The 27,120-nt window shown below is 44.4% G+C and overlaps 1 protein-coding gene across 1 annotated transcript in view; it reads right to left on the bottom strand.

Moving 5' to 3' along the window:
* LOC139268658 (protein Niban 1-like) overlaps positions 1-27,120 on the bottom strand; it is a 196,451-nt gene that overhangs the window by 21,935 nt on the left and 147,396 nt on the right. The window contains exons 7-11 of the mRNA XM_070887176.1: positions 17,422-17,526; positions 13,786-13,948; positions 4,493-4,680; positions 2,009-2,170; positions 440-550 (exon numbers count right to left, since the gene is read on the bottom strand). Of these exons, the coding sequence (XP_070743277.1) occupies positions 440-550; positions 2,009-2,170; positions 4,493-4,680; positions 13,786-13,948; positions 17,422-17,526 (729 nt within the window). The remainder of the gene's footprint in view (positions 1-439; positions 551-2,008; positions 2,171-4,492; positions 4,681-13,785; positions 13,949-17,421; positions 17,527-27,120) is intronic.

The following is a 27,120-nucleotide window of genomic DNA, read 5'->3' as shown; positions in this document are numbered from 1 at the left end:
TCCAAACTGGATGACCTCACATTTTCCAACATTGAACTTCAACAGCCATTATTTTGCCCATTCACTTAGACTGTCCGTGCCCCCTTGTGATTTCTTATTCCTATCTACACAAGTTACTGTGCCTCCGAACTTAGTGTCATCTGCAACTTGGATATACAACTCTCTATTCCTTCATCCAAGTCATTGATATATATGGTGATGCCCCAATACAAATCCCCAGGGAACACCACTTGTCACATCCCACCAATCAGAGAGCATTCCCTTTATCTGTCCTCGGTCTAACAAGTAACAACATGGAACATGTCAGTGGACAAATACTTTTACTCAATTACTTTCTCCACCGTTAACAAGTAAAAGTCCAGTGCAACAGCTAGATTTAATTTGTAAATATCTCTAGGGTTACTGCAGCTACGAGATACACATTTTATAAGTTCCTTACCTTTAACACTCGTTGCTTAACCTTTTCAATGGATGTCACAGTTTTTGATGGATTGGTCTTCAGTGAGTCAGACAACAATTGTTCAAATGTGTAGACTGCATTGTTCATCAGCTGAGGATAATAAGTGGTAGCTTTAACACCAGTAAGATTGACTTCGGAACGAAAGTTTAAATATGTTTAACTTAAAATGCTCAGCATTATATATTCAACCCACATGTTAAACAATACCATTTATTAACAAATAAATAATATCTGTTATACTTTAAGTCCAGGCTGGACATGTGATGTTGTGTAAATTGCAGAATGAGTCTCAATTTCTTAAGCTCAATGTCAGCAAAACCAAAGCCATTTCTTTTGTCTCCTATCAGCAGCTGTGAGCCTGTGTCTCCATTTCTAACAACATCTCAGGCTGCGCCTAAAGGTATGCAATCTTCACATTCTGTTCCACCAAGCTGAGCTGTCTACTCTACATCCCCAGGGCTACCTTCAAAACATTATCTGCTTACAGTTGTATTGATACCCTCCACTGCTGAAACTCTCATTCATGTCATCATTACCTTGAGCATCAATTGCGCAGATCCCCTCCTCGTTGGCCTCCCAACCACCATCTTTCGTAAATTTAAGCTGATCCAAAATTCGGCAGCTTAAATTCCCTCCTTCAAAAGGACTCATTACCTCCATCCTTTCCCAGAAACCTGTGCCCCGGCAAAACAAATTCAAGATCCTCATCTTGGTCTTCAAATCCTCACAACACCTTTTTTGAGTAATCTTCTTCAGCCATCTTTCCCAATCTCTTCCCTTTGTTCTGCTCATTCCAGACTGCTCCATCAGCAGAGATTGCTCTTTTAGCCATTATGCCCTGTCTTCCTAATCCACTTTGTCTTGCTATCTCTCTCACTTTACCTTCAAAGGTCTCCTAAAAGGTTCCCTTGATCTGTACTGTGTTAGCTGATTTATTGTGCGCAGGGATACTGCAGCTGACCTCAGCAGCTCTGCGTTATGGAGGGAAAAATCAGCTAAACTTTTCACATCTAATTACTCTGGTGATCCCTGCTGCCTTCACTGGCAGATTTGTCCCATTCCATAGCACAGGGGCACCTAAACAACCCCTAATGTTACTCTGGCTAAGATGAGGGTGATGAACTTGTGGGATTCTCTACCACAGAAGGCGGTGGTGGCCAAGTCACCCTGAATATATTTAAGAGGGAGATAGATAGATTTCTCGACACAAAAGACATCAAAGGGTATAGGGAAAAAGCGGGACTATGGTGTTGAGATAGAGGATCATCCATGATCATATTGAATGGCAGTGCAGCCTCGAATGGCCAAATGGCCTACTACTGCTCCTAGTTTCTATTTTCTATGTTTATATGACAGATCATGGATCGATCCTAGGATCTTCTTGGTCTCTGTGGCCGAGTGCTATGTCACACAATGCATATACATATTGAACCATTAGGGGAATTATTGTTAACATTTTTCATCAGGCTCAGATACAATCTGTGTAGACTGCTGCAGAAGGCCTATGGAGCTTTGATGATGTGCCGGTAGACGCCCTATAATACATACCTCTTGCATGAAGTTCTGAGTTGTTTGAATAAGCCATTGTGTATTGGTGAACTTGAAACGGTTCTTCAACTCCTGTAGCTGGTCTTGAAGAGGGCTAACTTTATTATAGCAAGGCTGCATCTTCACAGCATTAAAAGGAAGGTTCATCAGCTGAGTCAGGTACTGAACAAAAGAAATAAGATCAAAGTGAGAAACTAGTAACTGAACAGGATGCATTTTAATTAAGTCAAAGCTAATGTTGGTGGAGATATATCTCTGTAAAAAGTTTCTTAGTAATTCTTTGAATACTGAGATGTTGTCCCCTAAATAGACAAATATGTAATATATTTTTTGGAAAGTTCCTTCAGACTAAATTTCCTCCACATTTCTTCACCTTTTGTATATAGCTCCACCATACATCTTTTTCTGCTCAGGAGGTGGGCCAACCTGGGCTGTAGACAATCACACTGGGATTGGGCAGTCTACTTTCCCTGCCCCAGCCTGTAGCTCACAACCCTGTATGCCTGAGATGAAAGATTCCCTTACCACTTGATGCTCTGTCTTGAAAGCCAGTGTGAAATTGCTGGAGATGAGCAAAAGAGAGAGCAGCCCCAGACTTGGCCACTGATGAGAGAGCAAAGAACTGAACTGCTTCAGCTGCGGAAATATCTTCCATTCATTTCAAGTTCTGAGTATAGTAGCCTCTTAATAGGACCACTCCTATGACAAGTTGGGAGTTCCCTTCACTAAATGTTCATGCTAAACAAACACCATTAAAGGTATGTGCACAGACCCCAACTTACAATAATATACCCCGTGAAAGTACAAGAACTAAAATCATTAGTCCATTTCTAACAGCAACTTTATTATGCAGGTATATAATATCAAACAGAACAAAACAATTTTAAATTTGGACTATTTACATGACACCATGGGATCTTGACTGGGGCGGGTTTTCTGAGCAGAGGGGAGGTGTTTTGTTCGGGGTCCCTGCACGCTGGAGTTTTGACGCCTCAGTGCGCATCTTTTTTTTCAAGCAGGCCCCTCACCCGGAAGCCAGCCTGATTGACAGGCTTGGCTCCCTGTCAGGCAGGGAAAGCTCCAGGGTAGGCCGCAGGCCAGGAGCAAGTAGGGAGCCTGTAGGTGGGTTCATGTGAGCATGGGGTGTGTCCAAATCTTGGGGGAGGGGGGCAGAGGGGGGGGGGGAAGATGGTGATCGCTGATCTCTGGGGGGGGAGGTCCAATATCTGGGGGGGCGTACGATTGCAGGAGGGGGGTATGGTCACCAATCTTGGGGGAGGACCAATCTCCGATCCCGGGAGGCCCTTTCGTGGAGGGGTGGGGTGGAAAGCTAAGTTTGCTGGGTTGGGAGGAAGCACTCCTGCTCCTCTTAATCCACAAGCAGTGTTGTAAAGGCACTTACCTTTCCTGAGGCCCAGGAAACCCGGCCAGCCAGAGTTAAACCAGGTTAAATATGAAGCACGCAGCCTCATTATAATAGTTAAATGGCCAACCTGCGCCCTGGGAGTGGGTTGCTTGCCCCACCCCGTCCCACTTCCGTTAAAACCGGAAGTGAGTGGGTTGGAAGCAGGCTTGGGTTGGGTTTGAGATTTTTAAAATTTTAAGATCCCACCTGACCTCAACCCACCTGCTTTTTGTGGTTAAAATTAATCCCATGAGATCAAACTCAGGCTTTTCATCTTTGAATCTGGATTTAGGCTGAATGTCTTATCTTTTCGATGTCTATTCAGGTCCTAAGAGTTGGGGCAGTTTTAACTAATTTCCTCGTGGGCACAAATCCACTGCAAAAAAGATTCCAATCAATTGAGAATCTCTCTCAAAAACTAAATGACAAGATAAATGCAGAGTGTAGCTCCCTCTACTCTGCCCTCAACAATAAGTATTAACCTCAGTTTCTGAAGAATACTCCTCAGTACAGCAGTTCCATTCCCCACCAGCCATCCTTCTGAATGAGACAGCCAATTTAGTGTTGAATTCCAGCCTTCTTTGCGCCATGGATTTAGGCCGCTCAACTGAAAGTTTGATTCCAACAGTCTGGACTAGTTCAAACTCGAGTCTGTCCTTTGCTGCAGATTACAGTTACTCAAATTTGCAGAAAGCAATTTTTGCAGAAAATACATGAGAAATAAGAGCTTTGTATATTGAAAGCTAAAAATATCTTTCAGCCCAGAGGAAATGAACTCAAGATGGCTCATATACATTCTGCTCATCATTAATAGCATCAATGCTCACATCACAACCCAATGGTCATGGCTCTGTGCTACATGGCTGCCGGACACTTGAATCTGCCAGCCACAGTTCGGCAAATGTCTTCTGTAGGCAGCTGAGCTGCCGGACAACGAGTCCAGTCAAATTATGGAATGAATTCTAAAGGTGTCTGAGGGGTGAGGGGTGAGGGATCATACAGCTGGTACTATGGGACCTTATATGGAAAACTAGGGATGGAAGAATTGGGTCAAGTTCATGTTAAAATGGTATCATTACCTCCTTCAGTTTATCAGCATCACCAGCATTCTGACATTTTGCACTTAATTCATTGACCTCAGTTTCAAAGAGTGAACGAACTTCACTGAATCCCGAACTGACCAGTCCCATCAACTCCTCCAATATAGAAGCCAAGTAGGGTTGAATGTTCTCAAAGCAATCCTGGTCAACCTTTTCAATCACTGTCGCTGAAAGAAAGATTCACTCAAATTCAGAAACCGCATGTGATTTAATTTTGTCCCTTTTGTAAATGTATTTCTCCCTACATTTTAGACCCTCCCCCATCCCACACGTTCTTTTTTGGGTGGTAAGATAGACAAAGCAAATGACTCGCTCTCAGGTGTTCTGCCAGTGCCACCCCGGAGTTGGTCACTGGGAAATAATGCAGAGTTACTCACCATTTGATCATCCCTTTCTTTTCACAAACATCTGTGCTCTGCACTTCCTCCAAGTCGGACAACCATGACTGCAGACTTGTGGTTGACTAATCCATGGGGCAGTGTGCTGGAACATCAGTTCCTGTGGCACTAGCTGCCTTAAAAGCAGTCATTTTAAAAACTAGCAATTACAACTGTTCACGACTCTTGAAATTGCTAAGTAGCCAGACGAACAAGAAAATATCGGTGTACTATTATGGTGAAGTGAAGAATTTAACCACGAGTCAGAATTGGATACTGTTTCATGACGTTACATGTACAATAATGAAATAGTTTGTTCAAGACTCTTGCAAAAGAAGAACATACAAGGCTAATCAATCATTTTAATGCTTATAGATATTCCATAGCATTGCTGATATAAAACGAGGGGGTGGGCCCCAGAGTGGGGTTGGGGTGTGAGAGGAGTGGGTGTAGAGTTAGGTCAGGAGTAGAGCAGAGTTGAAAACTTAGGCTGGGTCAGGAGAGGGAATGGTGGGTAGAGAGTTGAGCTGCGAGATTTAGGTCTAAAATTCAATGCATTAATCAGCTGCTAGACAAAAATCGGCAGAGGAAATGAGTGCAAATAACAGCTGTGGGTTGGGTAGTCAGTACATTCACCAGTACAACTCTCACCAGCAGAAACCTCACCAGTAGGAAAACAAAATCAGCAGAGGAAATGAGTCTGGGAGTAAAAGCTTCAGGGCTTTGCTCTTTCCTACAGGTTTGGGATCCAATTCCCTCCTGCTAAGCACATGTTTGCTGATACCGTACGGTTGACATGGTCTAATTCAAAACCAAGTGGGAACTCTAGATCCATTCATTCCTACAAATGCAAAACCTGTTAAGAGTGAAATTTTCACTCTTGTATGCAAACTCTAAAATGGGCGGCAAAATTAAAATAATCAAAAAGGAAAATACATATATTTGAAATGTGTGTGCAAATATTAGTGCACGAATTCTTAACATGTTTGAAAATGTGTGTGTATGTGTGTCCAATCACCATCGGTGATTGGAGCATGGGCAGATACAGCAGGAGTGGTGAGATTGGGGCAAAGAAGCGGCGAGAGACTGTAGAGGGATGTGATCGGGGTCCAGGGGAAGCGTGAATTCGGGCCCAGGGGCAGCACGGGTCAGCCCACACTGTGATATATGTGCGCACTAGGTCCATGCAGCAGAGCTGGTCTCCAGTGTCTTGGGTAATCCTTGCCACTGGACCAAGACCTAGCTCTATCAAGCCCGTGGGTGGCTGGTGTGCAACGGCCACCACACGTTAAAAAAATCCACGCACAGGCACCTTCCACCCTTGGGGATGTAGTACGGGTCCTTCATTGAAACACCTGTGAACTCGTCCTTTTTTGGCGTGGAAGCAAGTCATCCTCGTTTCGAGGGACCGCCTATGGTGATGTATGATATGATGTGTGTATGTGTGGGTGCACGCGCGTGCGTGTGTACACTTGTGTATATATGAACATGAGGTAAGCACTGGATAGAGCTCAACTGTGGCGAACTCCATGATAAAACAACTCACCAACATTCATTGTCCAGAATACACAACGGCCCTTAAATTCCGCGGGCAAACGACAGAAAAAGAGAAAAAAGATGTGCACTTACCCGTTGCTGCTGCACCTGTTGAAACTTCCGAGCCTGAGGCCTCTTGTGACTGCATGTTGCAGCGCGTGCACATGGGGACATGCGCAGGCCGGGAATTGGAGACAGCAGCCAATCAGGTGCAGTATAGATTCTCATTCATAGTAATAGGGGTTCCATAAGTCCAGAATTCCTATTACTATGAATGAAAAACCCCCCACAAACACCCAAAACACAATAAAAAATAGAAAATAAACTACATATTTAACATTCATTTAAATTAAAGTTGTTATTAAAAATATCTATTTTCCCGACTCTTTAAAAAGTTTTTTAAATTAAGCCTTAAAATAAACTTACCGTAGTGGGGAGGGTTTTTAACAATAAAATGTGTTTTTATAACTTTATTTTAAAATGTTTTTGTGTATTTTTAAACACTTGCGCCTGTAAAAGTAGGCTATATGCCTGCTTTATCAGGCGCAAGATTTTAAAGGACATTTGCAAGGCAAGATATTCGTAAATATCGGAAATCATGCCCTGCAAGTGTCCTCGCTCCTGATATGCACGAGATCTGTCAAGCCAGAAACTTGAAAGATCGGAAAAGCCGGTTTTCAGCTCATGCATATTGCGCGCTGAAAACCGGCTTTTCCGATGCCTTCCTGGGTCCGTAGAAACTTTGTACGGACCCAGGACATCGGAATTTCAAGGCCATTAAGAACGGTCACTTGGTTGAGGTAATGGGGGGCTGCCAGCTGCCATGTAACCAAACCTCAACAAAATGTATATCCCTCAGTAGAATCAAATCTTTCTGTAAAAATTCGACAGAAATTTGTTTCATAAGTATTTGTCTGATTAGTTTTTGTTTCTTGTGAATATACTCAGACAATCTGATTGCTCAACTGTTCAAGAAGCAGTTAACGGATATGAAGTAATTGGCATCACGGAGACATGGCTCCAGGGTGACCAAGGCTGGGAATTCAACATCCAGGGGTATTCAACATTTAGGAAGGATAGACAGAAAGGAAAACGAGGTGGGGTGGTGTTGCTGGTTAAAGAGGAAATTAATGCAATAGTCAGGAAGGACATTAGCTTGGATAATGTGGAATCGGTATGGGTGGAGCAACAGAATACCAAAGGGCAGAAAACGCTAGTGGGAGTTGTGTACAGACCACCAAACAGTAGTAGTGAGGTTGGGGACAGCATCAAACAAGAAATTAGGGATGCGTGCAATAAAGGTACAGCAGTTATCATTGGCGACATTAATCTACACATTGACTGAGCTAACCAAACTGGTAGCAATGCAGTGGAGGAGGATTTCCTGGAGTGTATTAGAGATGGTTTTCGAGACAAATATGTCAAGGAACCAACTAGAGGGCTGGCCATCCTAGACTGGGTGATGTGTTATGAGAAAGGACTAATTAACAATCTTGTTGTGTGAGGCCCCTTGGGGAAGAGTGACCATAATATGGTAGAGTTCTTTATTAAGATGGAGAGTGACACAGTTAATTCAGAGACTAGGGTCCTGAACTTGGGGAAAGGTAACTTCGATGGTATGAGACGTGAATTGGCTAGAATAGACTGGCGAGTGATACTTAAAGGGTTGACGGTGGATAGGCAATGGCAAACATTTAAAGATCACATGGATGAACTTCAACAATTGTACATCCCTGTCTGGAGTAAAAATAAAACAGGGAAGGTGGCTCGACCATGGCTAACAAGGGAAATTAAGGATAGTATTAAATCCAAGGAAGAGGTATATAAATTTGCCAGAAAAAGCAGCAAACCTGAGGACTGGGAGAATTTTGTAATACAACAGAAGAGGACAAAGGGTTTAATTAGGAGGGAAAAATAGAGTATGAGAGGATGCTTGCTGGGAACATAAAAACTGACTGCAAAAGCTTCTATAGATATGTGAAGAGAAAAAGATTAGTGAAAACAAACGTAGGTCCCTTGCAGTCAGATTCAGGTGAATTTATAATGGGGAATAAAGAAATGGCGGACCAGTTAAACAAATACTTTGGTTCTATTTTCACGAAGGAAGACACAAATAACCTTCCGGACATACTAGGAGACCGAGGGTCTAAAGGAGGAACTGAAGGATATCCTTTAAAAGCAGGAAATTGTGTTCGGGAAATTGATGGAATTGAAGGCCGATAAATCCCCGAGGCCTGATAGTCTGCATGCCAGAGTACTTAAGGAAGTGGCCTTAGAAATAGTGGATGCATTGGTGATCATTTTCCAACAGTCTATCGACTCTGGATCGGTTCCTATGGACTGGAGGGTAGCTAATGTAACACCACTGTTTAAAAAAGGAAGGAGAGAGAAAATCGGTTATCCTAACATCAGTAGTGGGGAAAATGTTGGAATCAATTATTAAAGGTGAAATAGCAGCGCATTTGGAAAGCAGTGACAGGATCGGTCCAAGTCAGCATGGATTTATGAAAGGGAAATCATGCTTGACAAATCTTCTGGAATTTTTTGAGGATGTAACTAGTAGAATGGACAAGGGAGAACCAGTGGATGTAGTGTATTTGGACTTTCAAAAGGCTTTTGACAAGGTCCCACACAAGAAATTGGTGTGCAAAATCAAAGCATTGGGGGTAATGTTCTGACGTGGATAGAGAACTGGTTGGCAGACAGGAAGCAGAGAGTCGGGATAAGCGGGTCCTTTTCAGAATGGCAGGCGGTGACTAGTGGGGTGCTGCAGGACTCAGTGCTGGGACCCCAGCTCTTTACAATACACATTAATGGTTTAGATGAAGGAATTGAGTGTAATATCTCCACGTTTGCAGATGACACTAAACTGGGTGGCGGTGTGAGCTGTGAGGAGGACGCTAAAAGGCTGCAGGGTGACTTGGACAGGTTAGGTGAGCAGGCAAATGCATGGCAGATGCAGTATAATGTAGATAAATGTGAGGTTATCCACTTTGGGGGCAAAAACACGAAGGCAGAATATTATCTGAATGGCAGCAGATTAGGAAAGGGGGAGGTGCAATGAGACCAGGGTGTCATGGTTCATCAGTCATTGAAAGTTGGCATGCAGGTACAGCAGGCGGTGAAGAAGGCAAATTATATGTTAGCCTTCATAGCTAGGGCATTTGAGGTCTTACTGTAGTTGTACAGGGCCTTGGTGAGGCCTCACCTGGAATATTGTGTTCAGTTTTGGTCTCCTAATCTGAGGAAGGACGTTCTTGCTATTGAGGGAGTGCAGTGAAGGTTCACCAGACTGATTCCTGGGATGGCGGGACTGACATATGAGGAGAGACTGGATCAACTGGGCCTTTATACACTGGAGTTTAGAAGGATGAGAGGGGATCTCATGAAAACTTACAAGATTCTGACGGGACTGGACAGTTTAGATGCGGGAAGAATGTTCCCGATGATGGGGAAGTCCAGAACCAGGGGACACAGTCTTAGGATAAGGGGTAAGCCATTTAGGACTGAGATGAGGAGGAACTTCTTCACCCAGAGAGTTAGTAACCTGTGGAATTCCCGACCGCAGAGAGTTGTTGATATCAGTTCATTGGATATATTCAAGAGGGAGTTAGATTTGGCCCTTACGGCTAAAGGGATCAAGGGGTATGGAGAGAAAGCAGGAAAGGGGTACTGAGGGAATGATCAGCCATGATCTTATTGAATGGTGGTGCAGGCTCGAAGGGCCGAATGGCCTATTCCTGCACCTATTTTCTATGTTTTTATGTTTCTATGTGTTACAAACCCTCTCTTGTTTCCATTACTCCTCTGTGTGATGTTTAATATGGAACCACAATATAGCCAGGACCCAGGTAATGCTATTAAGCTCAATGGTGATAACTGAAAATTCCTGTTGTTGATACATTCCTGATCAATACCGTTTCATGGGATAATAGGTGATTATTGGGAATGTTGGTGGCTGTTGTGTTTCTAAGGCCAATGGATGTAGTAGACTGAGGGCCAGAACTTCACCGTCCCCAAAAGGAGTTTGGGCGGTCGATTGAAAAAAATCGATCAGCTGCCGCGTACTTTTCCCTCCCCGTACCATATTGAGCTCGGGGAGGATTTGAGCAGTGTTCACTTCCGCCGGAAATGGTGTGGTGAAACTGCTGTAAAGGTGAGTTTCCACCAAAGAGGGAAGCAGCGTGCAGGCCGCTGAAAAGCCACCAGGACAGCGAAATTCACTGAGGAAAAGGTAGGACTTTTCCCGGCAGTGTCCCCGCGAGGTTTTTGATGCGGTGCTCGAACACGACACTGCTGGGGCCCTTTGGCAGGTAAATGGTTTTATTACTTGTTAGTGTTTTTATTTCATTTTCCAGCATGCATCCGCAGTATTTATCTTTTGATATGGTTTTATTAATTATTAGTGTGTTTATTTCATTTTCCAGCATCCGCAGTAGTTAGCTATTCATATAATTTTATTCATTGTTTTGGCTCCATTAAACCTGCTGAGTGCTGCTCAGAGGTTTACACATAGCCCTGTACTTTTGTACAACTTTCAGGTCTGACTCTTTAGTGGAGGTCTGTGGGCTGCAGAGACCTGCTTGGCAGGGTTCACCCTGAGGATGGGAGGAGTGTTGGGAGGGCGACACCTGGTTAGAAGCAGGGCAGCACACAGGAGAAGGCGTCACCGTGAGCACCGTGCAGACAGGCAGCGGGCAAGGGAGGCAGCAGCCATGATTCGTTCATTCTGCGCCAGACCAGTGTGCCCGCCGTCTTCACCGGCCCGAATCAGGATTGCGGTTGGCTGCTTGGGGACAAGGGATATCCCCTGTCCACTTGGCTGCTCACTCCACTGCGGAACCCCAGGACAGCGCCAGAGCATGCATACAATGATGCTCATTGTGCCATCAGGTGCATCATTGAGCAGTGTGTAGGCATCCTTAAGCAGAGGTTCCGGTGCCTGGACCGCTCTGGTGGCACCTTGCAGAACTCTCCTCAATGGGTCTCCATAATCGTCCTGGTCTGCTGCATGCTGCACAACCAGGCCATCATGAGGGGACAGCCGCTGGAGGTCGAGCTAGCAGTAACACCTGAGGAGGAGGAGGAGGAGGAGGAAGAGGAAGATTCTCGTCGCCCCAGAGCTAGGAGGTGTCGACCCATCGCCACCCTGGAAGGGCCGGGTGCAGACTGGCCAACACCCTCCTGGGAGGGTGCGTCCTCACAAAAGCAGGAAGGGGGTACTGAAGTTTCATGTTCAGCCATGAACTCATTGAATGGCGGTGCAGGCTAGAAGGGCTGAATGGCCTGCTCCTGCACCTATTTTCTATGTTTCTATGTTTCTATATGGAGGTGCCTGACACCTCCCCTGCAATCTCCCTCCATGCATTATGTACTGCTTGTCTGCCAGGTCTCCCCATGTCAGGAAACAGTATTCTTCTTCTGTCCTTCACACTGTCCATCAGTGTCTCCAGTTCCATACCAGTGAACCTGTTGGCTCTCCTTGCACCTCTTACCATCCTTCCAGACTCCTTCCCCCCTCAGGGCCTTGCTGCAAACCCTGGTCTTAGCTGGCTCATTGGAAACCCTTACCTGCATTCTGAATTTCTGAACGCTCAAATTAAGACAGCCGCACCGCTGAAAAATCTACTTTGAATGGGTTCATTAGTGCTGGAACCCATTTGTTCACTTTTGGAGCTGAATATGGGGTGGGCCAGGCACTCAAAAATTTCGGCACTAATGGCCACAAAAAGGTAGGGGGCGCACCAGCTTTCCAGCGGTACTGAATTTCGGGCCCTGAAAGTCTCCCATCACCACAAAGATATCAAACATAAACATCAAGGTTTTAAATTTAATGTGGATCAGATCATGTTGTGTCCAATTTATTTCTTGCATGTTAAAATGTAGAATTATAAATATTTAATAAACAACATTCAGATTTGGCAATTTAAATGCATTTAAAGAATTATTTTTGTCAGTACCAGTGGCAGTGGTGATCTCATAACCATTGCACTGGAAGCTTTGACTATTGCACTTGCAGGGAGTTTCTTAACTGTATATATCATAGAATTTACACCTGTCACTATGACAATTGTGGCAAAGTTAAACCCAAGACCTTGACTATGTTAAAAATAAATCTTCTGTTAAAAAACTCACTTTTGGAGCAATATTTGGATACATTTTTCACCTAAAATACACACATTAGTAACAGGACTCCAGGCTCCTTCTTCACTCCGCTCGTCTCTAAACTGAACCCATAACTACGTTGGGATGAATTTCTGCGGGAGTTCTTCCACTTGTTTGCCATAACTTTGCTGGAAGAGCTGCAGATACCCTGGAAAAACAGCGTAAATGTTGCTTATGCATTTTTCAGGGACTTCTGCCAAAGTTACCGTGGATGAGCGGGAAAAATTCCACAGAGATTCACTCCCATTGACTCTCAGTCATGCTTGTCAGTATATTCTTAGCTTTTCCAAGATATCCAGCATAGGTGGGTGAAATAGAGTTTTATGTCCTGCCCCTCTCCCCAATAATTTGTTTGAAATAGAATCTAACATTGACACTATATATGATCACCGGGCCCAGTTTCATTTCCAGTTTGGGGACATGGAAAGTCTCATATTTGAGCCTGAGTTTGTTTGGGTGAATTCTGTCATCTTTTGCTCAAAGTGGCAGATGGATAACAGTGCAGAGGTGTTCTGTCACAAGTGGAGGGAAAACTTGATAAAGAACATCTCATCGTGCTAAATATTATCCACCCCTGTTGGTCAAATACAGAGCAATACGGACAATGGCCATGGAGAAGACCATGGACGTGCCTGTCCTGAACTCCAGACTGGAATTGTTAATAACAAACAGGATCGCGGAGTGAATGGTCTACTTCTATTCCTACATATCCACACTCAATCTCATAGTTGTAGGAAGTTACATTGAGTGAGAAGAGATAAGGCGGAAACACTAGAAAGCACCTATAGAAAACTAGATAGGATCTAAAGAGTTTTCTGCATTTGGTCTTGATACTCAAAGAATATTATTATTGATAAAAAATAGGAGTAAGCTAGGCCCAGGTTGATCAAAGGTTCTGGCGAACAAGATAGTTCATCTGCTGCCAGCACCATGGTTGAATCAACCGTAGATGTAACTGGTCACAGATACAAATCTCAGTTGGAAGATTGATTAATATTTTAGAATTCTGCACAAGTGCTTTAGGGTCAGGGAGAAATTTCATTGCGTTTTCTCATGGGCTGTACATTTGATTGGTTGCCTTCTTCGAGGAGATTGAGTGAGCTGGGGAAATTGTACATGGTCTGTAGAGGAAATAGATTTGATAGGCGAATGCTCTTTACATATTGTGTATTCTTTTAACATCTCTCTATTCACCTTTAAGTTTGCCAGCGGTAAATTCCTTTGACGAGATGATCTGATCCATATCTGATCGAATTATCCCCTCAAGTTCCTTGTTAGATCTTTTGCACTCATCTTGTAGGGACTGCAATCCATCAGCAAGCTGGTTTTGTACTAAATTGTAAGCATCTTCCACAATCTGTAAAACACCATCGCATTAGTAATAATTTGCATGAAAGCTTATTTACCATATTATTATAAAAATATCAAGGGATGTTGGGTGGGACTGAGCATTTGTAAATATGTGGATTTAAATGGTTCAACGTGCAGGTCTGAACCTGATGTTTGAATAAAATATATTTAGATCCAGGCATGCGACCTCTCCTAGACTACAAGTCATGTAGATGGCTCACATTACTAGCCTGCCAGGGATCACACATATAACTTGTGGGATGATTTGATTGAGGTTTTTAGGATTTTGAAAAGAATTGCTAGGGTAGATGGAGAAAAACTTTTCCCACTAGTGGGGGAGTCTGGGACAAGGGGACAAAACCTTAAAATCAGAGACAGGCCATTTAAAGGTGAAGTTATGAAACATGCAAAGGGTGGCAGAAGTGTGGAACTCTCTCCCACAACATGTACCAAATGCTAGTTCAATTAATAATTTTAAATCTGAGATCAATAGATTTTTGCTGGACAAGGGTATAAAAGAATATGGAGCCAAGGCAGGTGGATAGAGTTAGGATACAGATCAGCCAGGATCTCATTGAATGGCGGAACAGGTCTGCTCCTGTTTCTATGTTCCAATGTTAACTTGAAAATAGATACATGCATACAAAAGCACACACATCATTATATTAGAAAAAAGACAAACTAATAAATCATATTAATCATTTTTTACCCTCCATAAACCATCTTCTTCAAAATGCAGCTGTGTCTGTATTCTAAATTCCTCTCACGCATCACTTCCATCCTTGCGGATATACACTGGCTTCCTATTCCCCAACATACTGGATTTAAAATCCTTATCCTTGTCTTCAAATCCCTCCATAGTCTTGCTCCGCCCTAGCTTTGAAGCTTTCTCCAGGCCAAGCATTTTCTGTTTAAACTCCTTTGGAGAAGAGGCCTGTTCCCTCTGAATACTGAGGACTCTGGTGACTCTGAGAATCTTTTCTACAGTAATGATGGTAAACAGCTTCCTAAGGTCTCGACATGCCGTGAAATGATGACCAGGTGATCAATAGAGGATGGATCACAATGTGTGAAGCTCCGCACTTGCATCACTTTTACGTGGGCAGTCATTTAGTTTGGATTTCAGGAATCCAGATTCTGAATGCCTGCTCCCTACATTTACATTGCTAAATGCAGTTCCTTATTGCAGGCAGCAAAGTCTTGGACCTATTTTCACCTGGGTCTATGGTTCTACTGCCAGAAAAAAGGAGAGCTCGATTTGATAGCTAGTTTCCTGCCCTCCCAGTACCGGCAAGATGGAACGGTGTGTCCGTTTGATGTCTGCAGCTCGGTGCCATAATGTAAATGAGGGCAGGGCTTCATAATGGCTTGGGGCTCGACCAGCAAAAACAGACGAGCAGGCTGTACTTGTAAACTTTTTGTATACATAGAGCACCATGATCTGAAAAAACCTATGTAGTGCCATGTATAATGCAAGTTCTGTTTAGTAATGTATGTTGCAAAAAAATGTAACTACCCTCACCCATTCCGTGTACCGTATAGTACCACATGTAACGTAATTTGATGACTGTATTACAATGTATCCTGGATTGTACTGAAATGTACCTCGAAATGTAAAGCAAGCAAATGTATTGAATGGAACTGCTGTCAGCGTCCAAATGTACTGAACTATTTTCCAATGTATTGTGCAAATTTTTATATGAATAAAGTATATTTTGAAATTAAAAAAAAACAGACGAGCAGCTGATGGACTCCGCCCGCTGCCTGCCCATTCTCCGCCCGTTGTTACAATCGGCTCTGGTGTCTTCAATTGTTAAACTCTCGCCTCCTGTACAAAACTCAACTGTAACAGTAAAGGTGTAGTTAAAGGTTTGCTGTTTTGATTGTGGATATTCTAGGCCCAAGTTTCCACATGATTTGCGCCTGATTTTTAGGAGCAACTGGTGGAGAACGGACTATCTTAGAAATCGCAATTCTCCACATTTTTTTTTCTGCAGTTCTAGTCAGGTAGAACAGTTCTACTTTGGAACAGAATTTTTTTCTTCAAAAGGGGGCATGTCCGGCCACTGATGCCTGATTTCAAAGTTTCCACAGTGAAAACATACTCCAAACTAAAGTAGAATGGAGCAAGTGAAGATTTTTGTAGAACTGAAAAAACCTGTTCTACACATTAAAAAATCAGGCGCAGGTTACAAATTAGGCGTCCAGAACGAGGTGGGGGGGAGAGGGGGGGGGAAGTCATTAAATTCTACAATAAATCCTTATTTATACTTCTACAAATATTATACAAATAAATCCAACCTGAATAAACATTTATAAGCAAAGAAAAGATTAAATAAACCATCTTCCTACCTGTGTGAAAGTGCTTCAGCCATCGTTCGTTGCCGCGGGGGGTGGGGAAGGAAACCGCCGTTTGTTGCTGCGGAGGGGAGGGAGGGGAAGGAGACAGCGGTTTGTTGCTGTGGAGGGTGGGGAGGGGAAGGAGACAGCGGTTTGTTGCCATGGAGGGTGGGGAGGGAAAGGAGACAGCGGTTTGTTGCCGTGGAGGGTGGGGAGGGGAAGGAGACAGCGGTTTGTTGCCATGGAGGGTGGGGAGGGAAAGGAGACAGCGGTTTGTTGCCGTGGAGGGGAGGGAGGGGAAGGAGACAGCGGTTTGTTGCCGCCGCGGAGGGGAGGGAGGGGAAGGAGACAGCGGTTTGTTGCCGCCGCGGAGGGGAGGGAGGGGAAGGAGACAGCGGTTTGTTGCTGTGGAGGGGAGGGAGAGGGAGGAAACCGCGGTTTGTTGCCGTGGAGGGTGGGGAGGGGAAGGAGACAGCGGTTTGTTGCCGTGGAGGGGAGGGAGGGGAAGGAGACAGCGGTTTGTTGCTGTGGAGGGGAGGGAGAGGGAGGAAACCGCGGTTTGTTGCCGTGGAGGGTGGGGAGGGGAAGGAGACAGCGGTTTGTTGCCGCCGCGGAGGGGAGGGAGGGGGAGGAAACCGTCGTTTGTTGCCGTGGAGGGTGGGGAGGGGAAGGAGACAGTGAGAAGGGTAGCCTCAGTGCTGATGTGCTGATGGCAATGTGCTTTTATTAAAAAATGTTCAAAAATTAAACAGCTACAAAGAACTACAAAAATGGCCGAGTGCCAATGTTTCCTTCACACTGCGCGGGCGCGAACGCTCTAACGCGCACGCGCAGCGTTGCCGGCAGGAAAAAAACTAATTTAAATAGTACCCGCCCCCTCCCACTTACAAAATCGGCGCGAGTGTAGGCTCCGCCCCCCTGGGCGCCGCGCCAAACAGACAAGGAGCTGCAAAGCGCTCGAGAATAGCGCGTTTTTTTTCTGGCGCCGTTTTAGGCGCGAAAAATGGGCGCCCAGCTCGGAGGGGCGCCCGTTTTTTATCCTGTGGAAACTTGGGCCCTCTATGTTTGCACTGTGCTTTTATTGCTGTACATTTAACAATCTCCCAGTATTGCCAAAGGAGATAGCAGTCAGGTACATACGCTAAACCAGGCCTTTTTCTTTTCGTTCTTCTTGCCCTTCATTTTTGGCAGGATATCACTCTGCAGGGAAGGCAACAGTTCTTCCATCACCAGGTTGCTTAGAATCTACAAGAGGAAATCACAAATTTATAGTTCAATTGACAATTTTGTTTTCATTTTTGCTGTTCATTCCAGGTCAAGAACCATTAGCAGGGCCTACAAAACTGCACGAAGGAAGATGCATCAACCTTTGTTAATTTAATCACATATATATTAAAGACAAGGAGTGGTCTCAAAATTCTACTCGTGGTGAACCTGCAGGTGGCGCTATGCGCATAATGTTCCATGACTCATTAGTACAGTGGACCTATCGTTACCTAATAGGCTTTAATTAGGCATCATTGTCCCTATTATTTCACTAAACATCCTTCCAAATTGCTTTTCATATGGCAGTTGATTTTTATTGTTCCTTCACCCGCACCTGAAACACAGCAATGCACTCTTGTGGATAAAGAAACAGTGCTTTAGTGTCCATACATGGAGCATTAGTGACACTCGGTTTAACTTAGTGAATCCACTCTCCTGCTGCCAAGGCCAAAAATGGCCACAGAAGAGGATGTTCTTGCACAGAACCAGATTCAGCTCTCCAATCTGAACTGGACTTTCCTGACCCTCACTGAAACTGTTCAGGCCTTGCACCCTCATCGATCATCTCCTGGAACTTTCCGAGTCATCATCATCATCCTTGGAGTCGAGGATGACTTGCTTCCACTCTAAAAGTGAGTTCTCAGGTGACTGAGGAGGCCAATGTGGGATCTAGTCTCTGTCACAGATGAGGCAGACAGTGGTTGAAGTAAAGGGTGGTCGGGGAGCCTGAGTTGACGCATGCTCCTTCCGCTGTCTGTGCTTGGTTTCTGCTTGTTTTTGGCGAAGGGACTCGAGGTGTTCAGCACCCTCCCGAATTCTCTTCTTCCACTTTGGGCGGTCTTGGGCCAGGGATTCCCAGGGGTCGGTGGGGATGTTGCACTTTATCAAGGAGGCTTTGAAGGTGTCTTTGAAGCATTTCCTCTACCCACCAGCCATGTCGAAGCTCCGCATAGAGCGCTTGCTTTGGGAGTCTCGTGTCGGGCATGCGGATGATGTGGCCCGCCCAACGGAGCTGATTGAGTATGGTCAGTGCTTCAAAGCTGGGGATGTTGGCCTGAGCGAGAACACTGGCCTTGGTGCGTCTGTCCTGCCAATGGATTTGCAGGATATTGCGGAGCCAAGTACATCAATAGTCAACTGGTAATCATCTCGCTGAACCCCGTTAGTGAAATACACCTGATGCAATTTAAGCCAAACCAGCCATTTTAAACCTCTTTGCTCCCCCACTCCCAATCCCACTGAGCCTTGAATGCAGTCCCGGGCGTTCACATCCCTCACCCTGCTGACAGAAAAATGCCACCCAACTGGCTCAGCACCCCAGCACCTGAATAGGCTCCCCCCCACCCCACCCACTCCGCCGCTCAAACCCTTCCCCAACCACGGCCCTGACCTACCAACCCCTCACGCCACTAAGACTGAAATCAGGCCGCACGCATTCAGCACCCACTCCCCCATCAATTTCTGGTTCAGGAGGGAATAAAATCACCAAGAGTTCCTATTCGTGATCACTATCCAGCAAACTGAGTTGGAATGTGCACAGGCCTCAGTGAGAAATGGGCCGGGCTTGGCAGTAATGCCCTCATGGCTGAATATCCTGTTGGCATTCAATATCAAGGCTTGTTGGATGAAGTAATGGAGAGTTACCTGATGACTGTGAGACTATACCCCAGAAAGTGTCAGCACCTCAGCAAAGGGAGAAAAGTGAAAGAAGAGAGAATACCTCAGTAGAATGAGACTTAATGTTTATGTTTTTTCACACAATAGAACTCTTATTTTAAGTCTAAAATGAACCTATTTGATACTGTTTAATTTTATCACCATGCAGGAAAGCGCAGGTTCAATCTCACGTGCCACCACTCTGTAATGTGTTATGTTAGTACATCAGTATACTGTGCCATTGTTTTGTTCGTGCATGACTGTAACATTGTAATGCAAAGTGAACATTCCCAAACTTCATGGGGTGATGAAGTGAATTCCAGCAGAATCACTGCAGATATAACATGAGCAGGGCTTGAATTGAAATTTCTAAAGCAGTAGGAATCCCATAACTAGAAGAAGTTTTGTATCTACAAAGTAACAACAGTGGAAGGTGTCATCTGGTTTCCGATCTGTTAGCAACACTGTAAACATAGCAGGAAGATTCCTCCTGTTTGCTATATTCAGCAAAATTGTAAATGCATCAAAAAAGAATGTGTCTATCACTTTGCTAAAATAGTAAACTTAGGAAATCTTTCTACTGTGTTTATGATGCAACTCACAAATAGTGAAGAGAAGAAATATCGCCCCCCAGTACTGATAGGAACATAGGAACAAAAGTAAGCCCATTCAGCCCTTCAAGCCTGTTCTGCCATTCAATTAGATTATGGTTTATCTGTACCTTAACTCTATTTACCCACCTTGGTTCCAGATCCCTTAATACCCTTACCTAACAAAAATCTATTGATCTCAGTTTCGCAATTTTCAATTGACCCCCAGCCTCAACAGCTATTTGGGATAAAGAGTTCCAGATTTTCACTATCCTTTGTGTGAAGAAGTGCTTCTTGACATCACCTTTGAACGGCCTAGCTCTAATTTTAAGGTTATCCCCCCCCTTGTTCTGCAAGGGGAATTAGGAAAGCTGGCTGTCATACCTGCCAATCTTGGAAACAGGCACAAGCTGACCAGCTGCTTTAAAAAAAAGTCTCTGACTTGTTAAAAATGTAGTTTGCACAAGCGTTATAACTTCACTCATATTGGACCTTCACTTGTACTGGAAGAAGAAACACATAGGGTAGATTTTTCTCTGTCCTGATCCCAGGTTATGGCACAGCAATGATGACAAATATTCTGTGCCTGAAAAGCACTGCCCCTGAACTTCCGCCGCGGCTTTTCAGATGTCTGTACCGGACTGCGCCTGAAGACGGCGCAATAATATAAATTACACACAATGCCAACTGAGTCTGCACCTAGATTTCCTCTCGCATCACCGGGTGCATAGCAGGCGCAGACTGCCTCCATAGAAACGTTGCTTCCCCAGCTACCTTTTAGGTGTTATCTGTCCAAAACACAGGAACATAGGAATAGGAGTAGGCCATTCAGCTCCTCTAACCTGCTCCGTCATTCATTGAGATCATGGCCGATATCCGAACTCTATCCACTTGCCCTGGCTCCATATTCCTTGATACCCTTAGCTAGCAAAACTCTATCGATCTCAGATTTAAAATTATTAAATGAGCTAGCAACTACTGCTTTTTGTGGGAGAGAATGCCACACTTCTGCCACCCTTTGCATAGTTCCTAATTTGCTACTGAATGACCTGGGTCTGATTTGAAGGTTTTGGGTCCTAGACTTCCTCACCAGTGGAAAAAGTTTCTCTCTATCTAACCTATCAATTCTTTTCAAAATCCTAAATAGGTGCAGTGCCCAGAGCTGTATAGAGCACTCCAGATGTGGTCTAACCAGGGCTTTGTATAACTGTAGCATAACTTCCTCACTTTAATATTCTAGCTCTCTGGTTATAAATGCTAACATTGCATTGGCTATTTTGATTATTTTTTGTTCCTGACTACTACATTTTAATGATCGGTGTACATGGATCCCTAAATCTTGTTGGACCTCCACTGTTCCTAGCTTTTCACCATTTAAATACTCGGATCTATCCTTTTATGATCCAAAATGGATGACCTCACATTTACCTGCATTGAAATCCATCTGCCACAGTTTTGCCCACTCACTTAATCTATCAATGTCTCTTTCTAATGTTATGCTCCCATCTACACTACTTACTATACCACCAATCTTTGTTTCATCGACAAACTTGGCTCTCCATCATGTTATCTATGTTATTAATACATTTAGTGAATAGTTGAGGCCCCAGCTCAGATCCTTGTGGGACACCACTAGTCACTTCCTTCCAATTCAAGTACATACCCATTATCGCTACTCTGTCTTCTACCACCTAACCAATCTCCCAACCAGGGCAATAATTTGCCTTCAATTCCATGAGCTTTAATTTTAGCTAACACTCACTTATGTGGAACCTTCTGGAAGTCCACATAAACTCCATTCATAGGCATTCCCCTGTTTCCTACTTTAGTTACTTCCTCAAAAAATTCAATTATGTTCATCAGATGTGGCCTAACCTTTACCAATCCATGTTGGCTCTCTCTAATCAGCTCAAATTTCTCTAATTGCTCAGTCACTCTGTCTTTAATTATAGATTCCAATAACTTCACCACAACAGTTGATAGATTAACAGGTTTTTTCCCTGGTTTCTCTCTCACCTTTCTTAAATAATGGAGTCACATTTGCAATTTTCCAATCTAAAGTGACAATTTTTTTTATGGATGCGCTTATTTGTACAGTGTACTACAAAAATGGCCACCATGCTCCACCCTTTGTCTAAGACTGGTCCCCTTGGACGATAAGCCACACCCTGAAGATTTGCAGGAATGTGTAACTGGAACCGCCCATCCCAAGGTCTCACTGACTTTGCAAATTGTAACTCAATCCACTTTGACTCCCTGAAGTGACAGAGGACAGAGCTCCCCAGAAGACAGCAAGGGCCAGCCAAAGTGCCTTACCCCAGTCCAAGTGCATGCCTCCCTTAGCCAAAGTGCCTTACCTCAGTCTAAGTGTATGCCTCCTCCAGCCAAGGTGCCTTACATAGAAATATAGAAACATAGAAATTTACAGCACAGAAGGAGGCCATTTCGGCCCATCATGTCCGTGCCGGCCGACAATGAGTGGCCCTCGGTCAGCAGCCCTGAAGGTTACAGATAAACCTATGAACAATGAACAATGGCGGAAAGGTAAAGAGCATCCGGCACAACCAGTCCGCCCCACACAACTGCGACACCCCTTACACTGAAACATTCTACACTCCACCCCAACCGGAGCCATGTGATCTGGGAGAGGCAAAAACCAGGTAAAAACCCAGGCCAATTTAGGGAGAAAAAATCTGGGAAAATTTCTCTCTGACCCATCCAGGCAATCGAAACTAGTCCAGGAGATCACCCTGGTTGTATTCGAGTCCCTGCAGTAGATACCATCATATCTGCACCGGCCAACAAGAAATTATCCAGTCTAATCCCAATTATCAGCTCTAGGTCCGTAACCCTGGAGGTTACGGCACTTCAAGTGCCCATCCAACCATCTCTTAAAAGTGCTGAGGGTTTCTGCATCCACCACTCTTCCAGGCAGTGAGGTCCAGATCCCCACAACCCTCTGCATAAAGAAGCCCCCCCCCCTCAAATCCCCTCTAAACCTTCCATCAACCACCTTAAAACTATGCCCCCTCATAATAGACCCTCCCACCAATGGAAATAGGCCCTTACTATCCATTATGTCCAGGCCCCTCAATATTTTGTACACCTCAATGAGTGCTCCTCTCAACCTCCTCTGTTCCAATGAGAACAAACCCAGCCTATCCAATCTGTCCTCATAACTCAGTTTCTTCATTCCAGGTAGCATCCTAGTAAATCTCCTCTGCACCCTCTCTAGTACAATCACGTCCTTCCTATAGTACGGCGACCAGAACTGCACGCAGTACTCCAGTTGTGGCCTCACCAAACTATTATACAATTTAAGCATAACCTCCCTGCTCTTGTATTCTATGCCTCGGCCAATAAAGGCAAGCATTCCGTATGCCTTCTTAACCACCTTATCCACCAGGCCTGCTACTTTCAGGGATCTATGGACAAGCATTCCAAGGTCCCTTTGTTTACCTACACTATTAAGTGGCCTACCACTTAATGTGTATACCCTTTCCTTATTAGCCCTCCCAAAGTGCATTACCTCACACTTCTCTGAATTAAATTCCATTTGCCACTGTTCTGCCCACCTGACCAGTAGACTGATATCCTCCTGCAGCCCATGACTTTCCTCTTCATTATCAACCACACAGCCAATTTTAGTGTCGTCTGCAAACTTCTTAATCATACTTCTTATATTCAAATCTAAATCGTTGAAATATACCATAAAAAGCAAGGGACCCAGTATTGAGCCTTGTGCAACACCACTGGAAACATCCTTCCAGTCACAAAAACATCCATCAACCATTACCGTTTGCTTCCTACCTCTAAGCCAAGTTTGGATCCAACTTGCCACTTTGCCCTGGATCCCATAGGCTTTAACCTTCATGGCCAGTCTACCATGTGGGACCTTATCCAACACTGATTTACCCACAAGTAGCTGTTTTCAGTCCAGTGTGGCCAAATCACTCCTTAACTTAGCAAAATTAGCTTTTCCCCAATTTGGGACTTTTATTCCAGACCTATCCTTGTCCTTATCTATAACTAACTTGAATCTGACTGAATTATGGTCACTGGCACCCAAGTGCTCTCCCACTAATACCCCTTCAACCTGCCCAGCTTCATTCCCCAAAACTAAATCCAAAACTTCCCCCTCTCTTGTTGGGCTTGCGACATACTGACTACAAAAGTTCTCTTGAATGCATTTCAAGAATTCCGCACCCTCTATACCCTTCACACTATATTGTCCCAATCAATATTGCCAAATTAAGTAATTTAAGGGTTACATCACGCCGTGCCATGCTCCTCCTGTGCTATGTGGGAAATCAGGGACACTATCAGTGCTGGAAGTGTGTCCAGCTGCAGCTCCTGACAGACCACATTGCAGCACTGGAGCTGCGCATGGATTCACTCTGGAGCATCCGCGACGCTGAGGATGTCGTGAATAGCACGTTTAGTGAGTTGGTCACACTGCAGGCAAAGGTAACTCAGGCAGCTAGGGAATGGTGACCATCAGGAAGAGCAGTGGAAGGAAGGTAGTGCAGGGGTCCCCTGCGGTCATCCCTCTCCAAAACAGATACCATTTTGGGCACTGTTGGGGGGGATGACTCATTAGGGGAGGGCAGCAGCAGCCAAGTTCATGGCACCATGGATGATTCTGCTGCACAGGAGGTCAGGAAAAAGAGTGGGAGAGCTATAGTGGTAGGGGATTCTATTGTAAGGGGAATAGATGGACATTTCTGCGGCTGCAATTGAGACTCACTGGTGCAAGGGTCAAGGATGTCTTGGAGCGGGTGCAGGACATTTTGGAGGGGGAGGGTGAACAGCCAGTTGTCGTGGTGCATATAGGTACCAACGATATAGGTAAAAAACGGGATGAGGTCCTACAAGCTGAATTTAGGGAGCTAGGAGTTAAATTAAAAAGCAGGACCTCAAAGGTAGTAATCTCAGAATTGCTACCAGTGCCACGTGCTGGTCAGAGTAGAAATAGCAGGATAGCAAAGATTCAAATTCCTGGGACATTGGAACCGGTTCTGGGGGAGGTGGGACCATAACAAATCGAACGGTCTGCACCTGGGCAGGACCGGAACCAATGTCCTAGAGGGAGTGTTTACTAGTGTTGTTGGGGAGGGGTTAAACTAATATGGCAGGGGGATGGGAATCTATCCAGGGAGACAGAGGGAAGTAAAATGGGGGCAGAACCAAAGATAGAAAGAAGAAAAGTAAAAGTGGAGGGCAGAGAAACCCTAGGCAAAAATCAAAAAGGGCCACATTACAGCAAAATTCTAAAGGGACAAAGTGTGTTAAAAAGACAAGCCTGAAGGCTCTGTGCCTCAACGAGAGGAGTATTCGTAATGAGGTGGATGAATTAACAGGGCATGCAGCTATTAATGAATATGATATAATTAGGATTACGGAGACATGGCTCCAGGGTGATCAAGGCTGGGAACTCAAAATCCAGGGGTGTTCAACATTCAGGAAGGATAGACAGAAAGGAAAAGGAGGTGGGGTAGCATTGCTCGTTAAAGAGGAAATTAATGCAATAGTAAGGAAGGACATTAGCTTGGATGATGTGGAATCTGTATGGGTAGAGCTGCGGAATACCAAAGGGCAGAAAACGATAGTGGGAGTTGTGTACAGACCACCAAACAGTAGTAGTGAGGTTGGGGACAGCATCAAACAAGAAATTAAGGATGCGTGCAATAAAGGTACAGCAGTTATCATGGGCGACTTTAATCTATATATAGATTGGGCTAACCAAACTGGTAGCAATACAGTGGAGGCCGATTTCCTGGAGTGTATTAGGGATGGTTTTCTCGACCAATATATCGAGGAACCAACTAAAGGGCTGGCCATCCTAGACTGGATGACGTGTAATGAGAAAGGACTAATTAGCAATCTTGTTGTGCGAGGCCCCTTGGGGAAGAGTGACCATAATATGGTAGAATTCCTTATTAAGATGGAGAGTGACACAGTTAATTCAGAGACAAGGGTCCTGAACTTAAGGAAAGGTATGAGACATGAATTGGCTAGAATAGACTGGCGAATGATAATTAAAGGGTTGATGGTGGATAGGCAATGGCAGATATTTAAATATCACACGGATAAACTTCAACAATTGTACATCCCTGTCTGGAGTAAAAATAAAACGGGGAAGGTGGCTCAACCGTGGCTAACAAGGGAAATTAGGGATAGTGTTAAATCCAAGGAAGAGGCATATAAATTGGCCAGAAAAAGCAGAAAACCTGAGGACTGGGAGAAATGTAGTTCCAGCAGAGGAGAATAAAGTTTTTAATTAGGAGGGGGAAAATAAAGTATGAGAGGAAGCTTGCTGGGAACATAAAAACTGACTGCAAAAGCTTCTATAGATATGTGAAAAGAAAAGAGATTAGTGAAGACATATGTAGGTCTGTTACAGTCAGAATCAAGTGAATTTATAATGGGGAACAGAGAAATGGCAGACCAATTGAACAAATACTTTGGTTCTGTTTTCACGAAGGAAGACACAAATAACCATCCGGAAATACTAGGGGACCGAGGGTCTAGCGAGAAGGAGGAACTGAAGGAAATTCTTATTAGTCAGGAAATTGTGTTAGGGAAATTGAGGGGATTGAAGGCCGATAAATACACAGGGCCTCATAATCTGCATCCCAGAGTATTTAAGGAAGTGGCCCCAGAAATAGTGGATGCATTGGTAATCATTTTCCAACAGTCTATCGACTCTGGATCAGTTCCTATGGACTGGAGGGTAGCTAATGTAACACCACATTTTAAAAAAGGAGAGAGAAAACGGGTAATTATAGACCGGTTAGCCTGACATCGGTAGTGGGGAAAATGTTCGAATTAATTATTAAAGATGAAATAGAAGCACATTTGGAAAGCAGTGACAGGATCGGTCCAAGTCAGCATGGATTTATGAAAGGGAAATCTTCTAGAATTTTTTGAGGATGTAACTAGGAGTGGACAAGGGAGAACCAGTGGATGTGGTGTATTTGGACTTTCAAAAAGCTTTTGACAAGGTCCCACACAAGAGATTGGTGTGCAAAATTGAAGCACATGGTATTAGGGGTAATGTATTGACGTGGATAGAGAACTGGTTGGCAGACAGGAAGCAGAGAGTCAGGATGAACAGATCCTTTTCAGAATGGCAGGCAGTGACTAGTGGGGTGCCGCAGGGCTCAGTGCTGGGACCCCGGCTATTTACAATATACATCATAGAAAACATAGAAAACATAGAAAATAGGTGCAGGAGTAGGCCATTCAGCCCTTCAAACCTGCACCACCATTCAATAAGGTCATGGCTGATCATTCACCTCAGTACCCCTTTTCTGCTTTCTCTCCA

This window comes from Pristiophorus japonicus, chromosome 8, assembly GCF_044704955.1.
Source record: "Pristiophorus japonicus isolate sPriJap1 chromosome 8, sPriJap1.hap1, whole genome shotgun sequence".
NCBI classification, from domain to species: Eukaryota; Metazoa; Chordata; class Chondrichthyes; family Pristiophoridae; genus Pristiophorus; species Pristiophorus japonicus.
Note: the sequence above shows the minus strand (reverse complement) of the source record. Positions and strands in the feature narration are given on the sequence as shown.